At 40.0% G+C, this 14,034-nt stretch overlaps 1 protein-coding gene across 1 annotated transcript in view; it reads left to right on the top strand.

Moving 5' to 3' along the window:
* The window catches only part of AGO3 (argonaute RISC catalytic component 3), a 31,477-nt gene extending 30,694 nt beyond the window's left edge, over positions 1-783 (top strand). The window contains exon 19 of the mRNA XM_089479288.1: positions 599-783. Coding sequence (XP_089335414.1) covers positions 599-707 — 109 coding nt within the window. The 3' untranslated portion in view covers positions 708-783. The remainder of the gene's footprint in view (positions 1-598) is intronic.
* The last annotated feature ends 13,251 nt before the right edge of the window (positions 784-14,034 follow it).

Below are 14,034 nucleotides of genomic sequence, written 5' to 3'. Positions count from 1 at the left end.
TACTTTGTCCCCAACGTACCTTTTCACAAACTGCTACATATGGGACTGAGTGGGGCTTAGTTTATAGTCACTATACCAACCTCTTTCCCTGAGTTATGGGATGCAAAGTCAACTGGCATCAGAGAATTATGGGGGTAATAATAACTGGATCAGACACTGGCAGCCGTGCATACATGTATTTGTATTTAAAGTCCTTTTTCTTAGCCTAATAAACACTGACATGGCCCCAAAGCAGATGGGCGAAAAGCACTAGCTTCGGGCTGCATTAGGGGCCTGGTGTATAGACAACACATGTCCCGAAAGTGGCTGGAAATTTCATTTCTGTGTTGCATTTGTATAATTGTGTAGGCATCGTGGGAGTTCCCCCCACCCCCAGTTCTTGTAACAAACACTTACTGAATAGTTTTTGTTGGTTGATGGGGGGGAACCCACGTTTTAGAGTTTATAATAAACATTAGGCCTAACTAATGTTTCCACACAGTATTCAGGATTTTTATATTTACAGCATAGATATCTAAAAGTACAAGCAGGAGCATATCCTAGCCATCTTAAGCTGCAAGTGATTTGCTAATTCCCTCCTTCTTTTTTTCTTTTGCAGTGCTGAAGGAAGCCATGTTTCAGGACAGAGCAATGGGAGAGATCCCCAAGCCCTTGCTAAGGCTGTACAGATTCACCAAGACACCTTACGCACCATGTACTTTGCTTAATTATTTAAAAAAATGAGAACGGAGCCTATTCACAAAAAGGAAGAAATGCCGAATTAAAGTCACATACAGTGTATGTTTCCGGGGGGGGGGGGGGTGTCAGTTCATGAAGGGGATGCCTCTGCCACTGCTGAACCTGATCTGGGGGGAGGGAGGGGGAAACAGGCCTTATCCTTGTCTTGATGTGCAAGGAAGATTGTTTACTTCACCGAGAACACGGCACTATTATGCAATATGAAACCAGCCAACTGCTTTTGAAGCAGCCTCCAAAGGGAAGTGCTGCCATCATTGTTGTCGTCTTTTCCTTTGTCTGTTTTTTTCATTGTAGTCAAACCCTTTTTTATGCCTTTACCTCAAGTTGCTCAGCAGCACAACTCTTTCTGCAAAAAAGAAGAAGAAATAATTATTATGGTATTAAAACTTATAGGAACAATCAAAGTGATTGTTGGGTGGGGGTGGGTGGGGGGGAAGTTAGGTAGGGAGAATGTGCAAAAACGTTTTTATCTTTTTGTACTCCTGTGGGTTGCATATGGCTTCCCCTCAGAGGCTGTCAGCACTTGACTGTGAGCATATCAAGTGTATATTTGGGGGAACAGCTCTCAAGAGTACGTTGTGAGAGAAGGTGTGCATTTTGCACATGCAAGTCCACCAGTCCTAATGTAGTTTAGCCAACTGCTGCCTTTCATGTCTGTTTTCAAAACTTGGAGTTGCTCAGCTCAAGTCAGTTTTGGTAACAAAACCAAACTGTCTGTGTACTTTGATGCCAGCAGTAGCAATCCAGCCTGGTAAATCTAATGATGCCACTGCTCTCTCCTTGTTCAGAAGTTCTAGCTGATTTTCCATCATCTGTGCTGTGCATCTACCTTCTGAGCTTCTGATGACATCCGAGTCTCCCCTGTTTCACAGGGCGGCCTGTAACTCCTCACGAATGGATGCTAAGAGTTGAGATCTTGCTTTTTTTTAAACAAAAGGATTAGTTGACTTGCTGCCTCTCACTTTAATGTGATTGCGTATATCTATATCTATATATACATGTACTTTGAGGTTTAGCTTCCTCTTTTATATTTATTAGAGTAATAATAATGCTTTAATTTAAATCAGTGTATTGGCAACAGTTTTTATGTTGAGAAACAACTTGTTTTGTTGAAGAGAACTGACAATATTTTTTTGCTATCTTTTAGTGCAATAAGCTGTTGCAGAGGAGGAAAAGTACGGTCTGTTTTTGCTGCACACAAGCAGCAGTGTTTAATGCCACTATAGGTGGGAGAATGGACACGTCCATGCATTTGAAAGGGCAATGTTAGCCTTAATTTTGAAAGGAAAGTCTTGTATTGGGGAGGGTTTTTTTAAAACATAAAAAAGCATACCCCGTCATGCTGCTAGCGGTCTGCAAGCTTTAATACTGTTTTGTAACACAGGAATTTTTGCTCTGCTGCACCGTGGGGTTTAAGGGCATTTTTATTTCCAGCTTAGAGGACATCCAGGTCTTTAGCTCTGTCCAAACAAAACTGGGCAAAAGTTTATAAAATGCGTGAAGAGTTTAAAAAGCAATTTTTGATTATATAGACTTTCCTTTTGAAACTGAGCGCTTCATTTCATTTTACAAATAAAAGTTACAGGTGGCTGGGAGACGTTTAAATGAGATCACTGAAATGTGAATCAGATGAATGAATGGGCCTCATTTTATTTCATTCCACTTTGAAGCTGATGCAAAGTATTTTACAAGATATTGGAAAGTGAGCATTTTGACTCAACAGCAGGGATTCAAGGACGTTTTGCACTTTGTAAACACACGAACTGCATTTTTGACTGCTTTATTTGCACTGGTTTTATAGTATGTATGCAGACAGATATACTGCAAATGATTCATATGGGCATTGTTAGTAACCCAGCCCTACTGAAACAAACCAGCCATTCTCCACATGAAAACCATTTAACTGGGTGAAGTATCTTGCTTATCTCTCTGCTCTCTTTAAAGCGACCCACTACTTGTCAACTTACTGTATTTTAAGCTGAAAAATCTGAGCCTAGTTTGCTCCAACAGGCACGAACCATTCTTATTTTCTCTCCACCACAACCTATGTACCAGAAAAATGAAGTACTGTGTTTTGCATGCTTTCTTGTGCAGGCATATATGCTGCTGCTTGTGGTGTCTCAGAGTGCATTACTGCACATGATTCAGCAAAGTTTACTCCCAGTTTGAATGAAATGGTACAATAAACATTTAAAGATTTTTTTTTTTTGGGGGGGGGGAATCAAAGTGCACTTGACATCATTGTCATAGGGAACCAGCTTGCATTTATTGGGTTGGGACAGGGAAGCTAGGTACTAGAGTGAAAAGAAACTGCCAGCATCAAAATATCCCTGGTAAATTGAGCTGCAAGTGGTTGTTACTTTCATGCCTCCAGCCTCTAATCTGACAATATATCATGCACTGTACTTACCTTTGAATTCCTAGCAGAAAATGGCAGCAGGGGGGTTCAGTACAGATAACAGCCAATGGACCCAGACTTTACCTCCTTTGCTTGTCCTCTTTCTGCCTGAAGTGTCAACATCTTCTGCTAAAAGTCATTGAGGCTTTGAGCCCATGTTATGGTCCTAATAGTAGAGTTAGAACAAGCATTCGCAAATGGTAACATGACATTTTCTTCCAGTTGACTGACACTCCAAAAAGTTCTGGTGGGCGTTCTCATCTCCCATAATTAGTTCCTTTTTTAAAAAAAGAGCTCATTTTAAAGTGTGTTGTGGAGCAGTGGGGCTTCTCTTCCTTTTTACAAGATACATTTTAGCTGTTTACACCAAGATGCACTATAATATTTATTTCCCGGCATTCAAGAATGGTGGCTCAAAGCCTTCATGTTCTCTGCTACATTCAGCTCTCTCCCCATAAAGTAAAGCTGATTTACAAGCTCATTGGCAAGGCACCTGTAAAGTATTAGTACCTGGTGCTAATGTTATTGGTTTTCATATGGAGAGTAGCTGGTAACTTAAAAACAAGCAAAAATACTCGAACATGTTTTCCTTTTGAAACTCATAAAGTGCCGATAAATGTTCTAATCAACTTACAGGTGTTGAGGGCCTCACTTCTTACAATACTATAGCTGCTATATTTATTTAAGTGGAGGTGAACAATTGCTGCACTAGGGAATGAGAGCAGGTGAGCAGAAATCGAGGCTTACTTTTTACGACGTGGTATTCTACTTTGTGTTATGTTTCAAAAGCAATTTTAACGGTGTGATACAACAATGGGTGCTGTTTTAACCAAGATTATAAAATAGCCAGAGATTCTTCCTTTAAAGCCTTTGTTTTTAAAAGACTTAAGATATATTTTGATGTTTGCAGTGGAGAATGGGGATGGGGGGGAAACAAATGGTACCTCTTCTGTGATGGCAGTTTCCAGTATATTTTTCACAGGATTATATGGACTTTTATTTTTGTACATGCTCTTAGTTTAAAAAAAAAATAAGAAGGAAAGAAAGCTTTCTTGAATTTAATGTGCTTACATGGATATTTCAGCCTGTTCCGCCTATGCAGTATAGAGGTATAGGTTTAATAGTCTTGTATATCCGGCTTTGCCTTGTTTTTTAGTATGCATATTCCTGCCTAAAATGGTGGCACTAACTGTTTTTTATCCAATTTGTCCCAGATCCCACTTGTACTTGCAGGTGCCACTATCTTTCCTTCATACCTTGAGATACTTGAGAGGTGCCTGGATTGCCTAGAGCCTTGTCTTAGACAGTTTATCTGTAAGCAAATAGGATGTGCTCTGCCATGGGCTGAAACTTTCGCCTTGTGCCAATAAGGCTTGCTATCTGTCAGGCACAATCCCAATTCATTTCATCTAGATGTGTGTGTGGAGTGATTTTTCTCCTCCATCCTCTTTTGACTAGTCTGCCAGTAGTAGAAGGGAAGCACACAGGAGAACTGTATTGGCCAGGTTAGTTGGTTATCTCAGCAACAACTGCCAAGAGGTGACACTGTTACAAGCACTGATCCTAAAGGTTTGTTATGTGGGATCTTTCAGACTGGAGGTGCATGCGTGTGCACATATAGATGTGCGTGCATACAGTTGTGTTAAAATTAAATACCTCTGCAGTGCTAGATGTGTTAATGTTAAAAACAACAAGGCTGTTTCTCAAAGCTGCCTTTTGGGGTGATTCCCAGGGTGGTTTCCTGCAAGACCACATTCCTAAAGATTGAAAGTCATTCTTCAAGGTATCTTTTGATTCTGTGTTGTGTTTCCCCATATTCATTCTTGTATTTAAGAATGAAGCATCTTCCTATTCTTTTTCTTAATAATAGCATCAATCTCACGCTCTCAGAATTTCTGCTTAGAAAAGGAGGTTGACTGAATGAAATCTCTACGGGAACCACAAAGGAAGATTACTTTTTCAAGTCAATGTAAACCTGATGAAAGTTACCACTGTTAGTGTTCTTCTCTTTCTGAATGTGGTATTGGAAAGTGGTGTTGAAAGTGGGACTGGCTGTGTGTGTCTTTGGGAGGTAGGAGCAAAGCATAATTCTTAATCAACTTCCACTTCTCATCTTCTTCACTTCAAGGCAGCTTGCACCGGCATGTTGACTGCTTTATTAATGCATCAAAGAATGATTGGCATGTATGAAAATGGCAACCACAGGTTAAACACTGCTGTCTCCAGCATAGTAATGTCTCAATAGAGGCAATTCACTTGCCCAAACTAAAGCTCATCCTGTGATTGAAAGACATGGTGCATTTGGTCTGTAAATGTGTTTGCATAATTCGATAATTAACCACCAGAGCATTGCAGGCATACTAATACTTGTAAATAATATGATAATTTTACTTTCATGAGAGATGAAGGCAGGACCCTGAGTTGTGACCTCCCAATATATTTTCTGTAGTTTTGTTGCCAGTAATGAGCTTATGGCTGAATAGCCAACAGAGTGGGGAATAAGCGATACAGGCCTGACAGAGGAATAGTAGTCTAACCAGTAAAGCAAACTGAAAAATCACTCCATGGGACATGAAATATTGTCAGAGAATGCTAATCCTATGATTAGCACCATATAATCACCATGTTTTCTTATTAACATTCGGTTTGATTTACCTCAGGCAGGTGTTTCACTGCAAAAGCAAACAAGCCCTTCACTCTAAATCTTGGGGAGATTTATTTATGGAAAGTAAGATAGTCCTCAAAGTGCCTTTTTAAGAAGATGGTGCTGTAGATTTTGTTGTTGTTGTTGTTCCCAAAGTTGTATATGGCTGGGGGAAATAAACTGAAATGTTCAGTGAAAATTTGCTACGTTCTTGATAATATCACTAGTAGTGTTGGGCACTACATAGTGTGTCTCCCCTGTGTCTGGACCAAAATGATTACGGACCATAGTATATTTGGGAGAGGGAATGATATTGATTTATAATCAAAATCCACTGTGTGGATCTGAGATACTTCAGCATTTTAGGGCAAGTAGTTCAAGACCATATAAGAACAGAAACTGTTCAGAAGCCAGAATTGGGTAGAGGTTGTGTATCTGTATGTTCTGGGTTGCAAATGTTAAAAAATCTTTGTTAATTCAGGAAATATACAAACTTCAAGTCCTTGCAATAAGAGAGATGACAGCAAAAATGGCCTTTCGCTCCAGAGCAAACCTGTTGCCCCTGAAGTTCATTCTTTCTCTTTCATCATACTTTTCAGCTACTTTGAACTTTCTATCAGTCAGGAAAAGGTTAATAAACACTACACCTCAGTAGCAGCTTAATGCTGCAGAAGTAATAATAATGGAAGTTGTGGTGATTATACTGAAAAACTACTTGTACATGGCTGTAAAGAATAATGGTTGAAAAATAGTCTTAATGGTACCAAGAGAATATTTTTCAAAAACAGTTAGATGTATTGGATGACTGGGTAGATATATGCGTACGATCCTCTATTTTGACTTGTTGGTTTGCTTTCTTACAGAAAGAGTTTCTTTGTGCTCCTTGAAGGTGCCACTTTATAAACCATGATTTCAGTGAACTTCCAGGGAAAATTAAAAATCCATCCAATTTACCTTTGGCCTTCAGCATCGTGGAACAGTTGTATACACTCACCCTACAGTTTAGATAGGTCAGATTTTATTGGTGCAGCACTGACTTGTACAGGAGACCAGTTCCTCATTTGAGATATAGTCAAATGTCTCACCATACCAAGAGAAAAACCTCTTTTTTTGATCCAGGTGGTAGATTACTGTAGTCTGTTATGATGCCATCTGTTGGCAAAAGTATAAGTAGTGGCTTGCCTATGAGTACAATTGGTCCTTTGGCTCCATGGGGTGTTTTTTTGTACTGGGATGTGAAAAAACGCAAATAACCACACCCCATATTATTAAATAGTGGTGACATGAATCTGCACATTTCAATGTGTCGGCATTCACGCCATCACCTGTTAATAATATGGGATATGACAATCAATGAATTTGTGAATCCACAGTCTGTGGATCTGATGGGCCAACTGAGGTTCAAACTATACTTTTGCCTTTACTTGGCATAATGCTGACCTTCCTGTAAGGTAGTCCTTACTTGGTTACTCTCTGGAAGTGCGGAGGCTTTTGTGACTGCAAGCACCAGTTTTTGACCTGCTGCCTTAATCAACATGTGCATTGCCTATTAATTTCTGCATATTTTGTATTCTTGAATAAGATTATGTAAACACAATGTATTAACTGTTCAATATGCACTGTGACGTCCGAACTCTTAGTAACTTTAGTAAAATAGTAACTGACTTTAGTAACCTAGTAGCTGACTTTTTAAATAAACTATATAATATTATGTCAATAGTTCAGTTACTTTGGACTGTTCCAATGGTCAAGCCTAGCTGAATGTTTAATAGGGCTTATGTTCTGATTTTATGTTAAAGGGTTCTTGATGATTGTATCCTAAGGAACTGAAGTGCTAACGTAAAAGTGGGCAGCTTAAAGAGGACATCGAAGCACCAACCTTTCTGAAGTTGGTTACTATAATGTCCTGTTGGAACAGGTTGTCTTAGAATAGATTGCCACGTCGGCTTTTGCTAAACTATGATTTTAAAGGTCTACTCCAGGGAGTTAACCTCTAGAAGATCTGGGGTTGCAACCCAATTAGAAACATGTTAACCAGTTGTACAGTTTAACCAACCAGTTAAATTTGTATATGGATAAAGAAAAATTTTCAGAAGCAAGAAGCCTGTTTTCTTTGTGTTTTAGGTGATAGGCATAGATGGTGGAACAGTCGTCTCAGACACTTTTCCAATATGTGAGAGAAAGGCGAGTAACTCACAAGAATTTTCTCTTTAAAATATGTGAAATCTGCTTCCTTGAGGCAGGAGCACCTTCTTAATTGGTTTAAATATTTTGTAATTGAGTAAACAAATTGATTTCAATGTTGCATCCCTAATCAGAGGAGAAATTTAGAGGAAAAATTAAATTGTTTAATTGATGTTACAGTCCCATACTTAGCCTAGGTGTCTCTGAATAGACATGCATACGGTTGCACTGTCCCTCTGACTTTGCCATGTATGAGAAGAAATAAGCTATCTTTTCATGCCTTGTGGCCTCTTACAGAGTTGTTCGTGTGTATTTCCAAACTTTTCTAGTACAAACATTTATCATCAACATCTTACTTTTGATGCTTGATCACAGAAGTATTTACAAGCCTGAACATGTATCAGAATATAAGTAATGGGAATGAAGACTTTAAAATGGTGGAGCTGCTTCTGCCTAGTGTTTTATATCTGAGGTTTTCACAGGCTGCTTTTCTAGAGCTTGGGAAAGTTACTTTTTAGACTAAGCGTCCAGAATTTGCCAGCCAACAAGGCCACTACTTTGGTCTCTTAAAGAAAAATGTTGTACCTGCGTCTCACACCTACTTGGGGGCTCCCCATGGTCTTCCATCAAAGACACAGTGCTAAGATCCATATCTGTTCACGTTTAGCAATGGTGCAACATTCAGTCTTGCATCCCTCTTTTCACCCCATTAAATAACAATATATTTCATAGCTTCTTTTCTGCCGTCTGCACTTTGTACCTTCTATTTTATATTCACCTCAGATCCCCTTGTGCCCCCAACAATGTCCATAGTTTGTAATAAACATGGTTATAGGGGTTACTGTTATCAAAGTTATGTGTTTTTAAGGCCCATAATCCCAGACTCTTACTTCCCAGTAGCACAGATGAGGTAGAAATGAACTACTCCTATATATCACTAGTTGTTGTTTTTGTTGTTGTGTGCCTTCAAGTCGTTTCAGACTTATGGTGAACCTAAGGGAAATTTATCACGGTGTTTTCTGGGGCTGAGAGTGTGTGACTCGCTCAGGGTCACCCATTGGTTTTGCATGTCCGAGCAGGGAATTGAACCCTGATCTCTAGTGTCATGGTCCAATGCTCAAACCACTATACTGTAATATGCTGGCTCTTTATATTACTGTACTGCTCTAATATTGTGTAGGCTAGCTTAAACCCTTGATTTGCTGTTACTAACTGCCCTGTGCTCCTCCAGCTACTCCTGGCTTCATACTAGAAGTGTTTTTGCAAATGCAAACGGGTATCTGCATCAGTCCGATTCTGCAGGCCTGGCTGCAGCCTCTATGCATCTTATTGTGGAGGAGATTACAAGCTGCATAATATAGAGTGTTCTTAAAAGCAGCCATTATTTTCTAAAGAAAACCTGGTTCTTAAGCCTGATTTTGGTGGGGAAGGGGGTTTAACTTGCCACCTGGAGGTTGTCTTCTCTTATTTGGTGTAGGGCATTACAGAACTCTTTCCCCAGTTAAGTGGAAACCAGTTGCAGCCAGTTAATTAAAACATTAATTATATTGTGTAGTGCCAATCCTTGCTTTGCAAGCTCTTTAAAATGCCTCTATAGTCTAGGTTTGACCAATGGCTATGCGAAGGGTGCAGAATGCTCTTGATGATTATAGAATTTTCATTACACATTTGCTTTGTATTTCAGCAATGTGTCTTTTCTTCTTCCTGCCCACACTCCACAACATAAAATGTTGAGTAGTACTTCTTGCGTAAGCAAGCAAACGAGAAGCAAATGCCTTCACTTTAATAACTGTATTGTTCCCAAACCACTACCATGCTTAGTGTCTCAGCGTCATTTGCTTTACGTTTTTTAAAGCCATGTTTAAAGCCTCCCCATGCTTTTGGAGATGATTTAACGTTTTGTGGCACCTGCCTACATGATATTAAGTATTCTTGTCTATTGCCTAAGACTGAGCTTGTATCACTTGGATTATTCATCAATGTGATTTACTTTCTTTTTTGTGTCATCCATTTTACTGTTTGTTTGTTTTTAAATCTTTATGGGTGAGCTATATTCTTGGTTTGGTGTTTGGCCCTTTGGGAGATGGATTACACGAACTTGTAAGATAATTGTGCCGTGAATGTGGTGGAGCCGTGTAATGAAGGTGAGCTTTTGTTGTGAGGTGAACAACTTTGGAAGAAGAACAGGTTTGGGAGAGGTTCTTTTATGGGCTACAATCCCTGGATCCCCCAGCCAGCGTGTCACTGGCCTTTCTGGTGGCTTTAGTCCCAAAAAGTAACATATTCAAGCTTTGGAGAGGGAGCATGCTTGAGAAGTCAGCATGCTCCAGTTATTTGCTGGCAGCGAACATGAAGGGCTTTTCTGTGGGCTCAAGAGAAAAAATTCTGATGAAAGTGTTCAGATGGATTGTACAGCTGGGCAGAGACCAGCAGAATGTGTTAAGATCATGAAGACTTGTGTGGTGGAATCAGACCAAGGTTCATGGAGTCTAGCACTCTTGTCTCCACATTACTTACAGGCAAGACATGAAAGTAGACTCCCTCAATATGTATCCAGTGTCTGTGACTTGAGGTATGCTGAACCGCAGCATTGAAGCATAACGTTATTTTAAGAAGACTATGCACTGGTGTATGTTTGTTAAAAGAAATGTTTTCCCCTGGCCACTTCCACTCCAAGCTGGTGCCCTGTAGAAGTGTTGAAGAATAACAGCTATCCTTCCCAGTGGGTGTGTGTTTAGGGTTGTTGGGAGGTGTAGTAAAGCACAATGGAAAGGCACTGAGTTGGTGAAGGCTGCACTAGGCTAATTTTGCACATTGGTCAGAAGTTGCTTATGTTTGGTCTCTTGTTTTCCCTGTGAATTTTCCCAGTGGTTCCAAATCAAGAATGTTCTCTTTACATTTCAAGATGGGCTCTCTTTGTGGTGATGGCAGTGTTGGGGAGAGGTTTCATATGTAAAGTATGTTGAATCCAAAGAACTATGAAGTATATTCTGTAAACATTTGTGGAAGAGCCAACACAAGAGGTTCATACACAGCTGAGGTAGTGATAGTATGTTCAGTGACAGAGTTTGTACAAGCAGGGGGATATACTGGGTTTTGTTCAGTTTCACTATTCTTGTGCAGCCTTCTAGCACAGGGAGTCTTCTGTAAACATAGGATGTAAGTGTAAGGAAGACTTTGGGTTCAAACCTGTATCTTTCTTCCACATGGCAGTTCAGCCCATGTGGAAGGATCTTCACAGAAAGTAGCATCCTATCCACTCACCCAAATGTGGGAGTAAAGCATACATCCTTTGTGAATCACTTCTGGGCAGCAATCCCAAACACCATGAAGAAAGGCAAATGAACTGCTTAGCAAAAAAGACTGGAGGGAGAAGCTGCAACTCTTGTCTGAAACTAAGGGCCCATAGAGACAGGCCAAAATAAAGCTGCTTCAGGTCACTTTGGAGGTATACTGTTTAAATGATGTGTGCGTCCTAAGAGGCCAGAAGTTGCACCAAAGCTGAACTTTGGTCCTTAGGACTGGAGAATGTCTTTGATATGTCTTCTGGTCTCTTAGGACACATGCGTCATTTAAACAACATACCTCCAAAGTGACCCGAAGCAGCTTTATTTTGGCCTGTCTGTAGTGGCTCTATATTAGCAAACACCTCCTGAAATATAGGGCTTAGATGCAGCTAATGTTTACTTTTTTCCTAAGTGACTGTTCTTGGAGCATTGTGGACTTTATTGTTGAGATTCAAAGAACATGTAAAACAAAACTAAAATAGCTTACCTTTCATTGGTTAATTATGCCAAATAGATCCCAGTCAACTTAGGGCATCAGAAGACTTTTTAAAAATCTGAATGGTTTTTTTTTTCAGTGGGGGGAACCACACATTTTCTAGGGAAATGTTCTTTTAGATTCAGCATCTTTGAGTGTTGGCTTCATTACGCCACATTCTGTTTGGGCTTATCTTTGGCTTGTTCAAGCAGTTTTAACTCCAGTTTGGTATATGGGTTGTGTGAAAGTGTCTTCAGTTTGCCTGAGTGTAAATCTTTTTGTGAAGCCTGGTGCATCATTTATTTGTGGGCAGCAGGGAAATATGTGTTAAAATGGGAGCTTGAAGAAGTTACCATTTTGGACTAGCGCTCCTAAAATTCATCTAACATTGCCATTCTAACTGTGAAGATTCTGTCACATGTCCAAAATAGTAATTTTTCCAAGATCTCTACTGTTCCAGTTCAGCATTTCCTTAGACTTGAGAACCTTTGTAACCAATCCAGGTTTCCTTCAATGCACACCGAAGAAAAAGGTCTCAAGTATTTTGTTTTATAGCACAGCCATATGGTTTAGCAAGTTTTCTGTTCTGAAGGCTTGTTGAACAATCAGTTCACTTTTGTCTCTGCTTTTATTAGCACTGGCTTTCAAGAGACAAGCTTTGGCACGAATGGGTGGCCCATTGTGAAAGGCAGAAGAGGATAACATATAAAGATGTGTGTAGTTGGTTGCATGGGACTCCTTCGCTTATGACTGTTAATTCTATGGGTACGTTCTGTGTAGGAGAATCACATGTATAGGTGATTAATATATAGGTGTCTGTCATATTCCCACACAGTGAGACCCTTCCCTTCGAGATGAATGTATGCAGGATAAAATGGACCCACGTATATTTGTCATATATGAAAGTCGACAGGAGGTACATGCAAGGTTTTTTCACACGGCAACTATAGCCGTGAATAAAACAGTAGTATGTGATAGAAACATACTACTAATAGGTAGAAGCTGCATTAAGAGTGTAGTATAAGTATCCACTCTCTCTCTCTCTGTGTATGTATGTATGTATGTATGTGGTTACGGGGAGAACTGAAGCACTATCCTAAAGACATTCCATTCACTGTGGGTCCATTGGGTGCTTAGCTCTGCACCAAGTAGTTGGTTGCTATAAGTAATATATAGCAAAGTACATTAAAGATGCCCCATTGCCTTTGCATGGGCCATTGCCTTGGTGACACCAGCACTATTCTGTGTGCCATTGCTAGGACACATTTCTTTAGAACCCAGCTGTATGCCAGGTATATCTTCATGTTCTCATGTGAACATGCTGGTGTTGCACCTAAGCTAATACCGATGGATATGAAACTCCAGAGAGCATCCTGTTGTTTTGTAGGGTACTGCCATTTTGCATAGAATGTGTTTAAATCTCTGGGTGTCCTTCACTCCCCGCCTGTCCCCCCCCCCCCAACAAAAATGTGCTCATGTTGAGCTAGTGCAATGTATCTGGGATTGTCTTAGTTTTCCTTTCTACAGGTGGACAGATGGATGTGAAGTGCATTGATAAAAAGCCTTTACAATTTTTACTTTTTAAACCACCTTGACCGTGTGTGCCTCTTTGTATTGCAAATGTGAGTTGCAACAAATTGGGGAGAGGGTGGGTGGGTTGGTTAGCAAATCTGTATTTCAGTATGTTTTTAAAAATGTAATCTAATTACCCAGAAGCAATGTGTCCCCTCTCTCCCCATTCCTTGCCCCGCCAAGTAAACTGCCCTTGCCAAAACCTTTTAGCTGTCTTCAGGTTTTCTTCCAGTTTGGTTAAATATCAGCCTGTTGTCATCTTCTCTGTATTCAACGTTGTCACATATCTGTCAGAATTATCAAAGATTGTGTTGGCTCTGAACACATTTGCTTGAAATAGGCTAGGTTTGTGAGCCTGTCTCGCCTATGTAAAGACCAAGTAATCTTGAATCGGCACCCGAGGCCATATTGCTGTAGTGAAATAAGCCTCTCCTCTTGCTCAAGTCATGGATGGAGGCTGTACCTGTCGATGTATCTGTAAATTGCTACTTAATCTGTAAATCAGATTAATGTCAGAGAACCAGACATTCGGAAAGAATCACCAAACCCAAACTGCCAAAATTTTTAATGGAATGTGATTTTCGTTGTTGTTGTTCTGGCTTTTTAAACATTTTTTCCCATTTGAGGAAGGGAATGCTGAAATCAAAAGGGGATTATTTCATTTTAAAATCAGTCCAACTACAGTAGGACTGAAATCCACATAACAGAGCAATCACAGTGCATCTGCTATGAACAA

Source organism: Sceloporus occidentalis, unplaced genomic scaffold (assembly GCF_023333645.1).
Source record: "Sceloporus occidentalis isolate IW3139 unplaced genomic scaffold, rSceOcc1.0.p SCAF_13, whole genome shotgun sequence".
NCBI lineage: Eukaryota > Metazoa > Chordata > Lepidosauria > Squamata > Phrynosomatidae > Sceloporus > Sceloporus occidentalis.
Note: the sequence above shows the minus strand (reverse complement) of the source record. Positions and strands in the feature narration are given on the sequence as shown.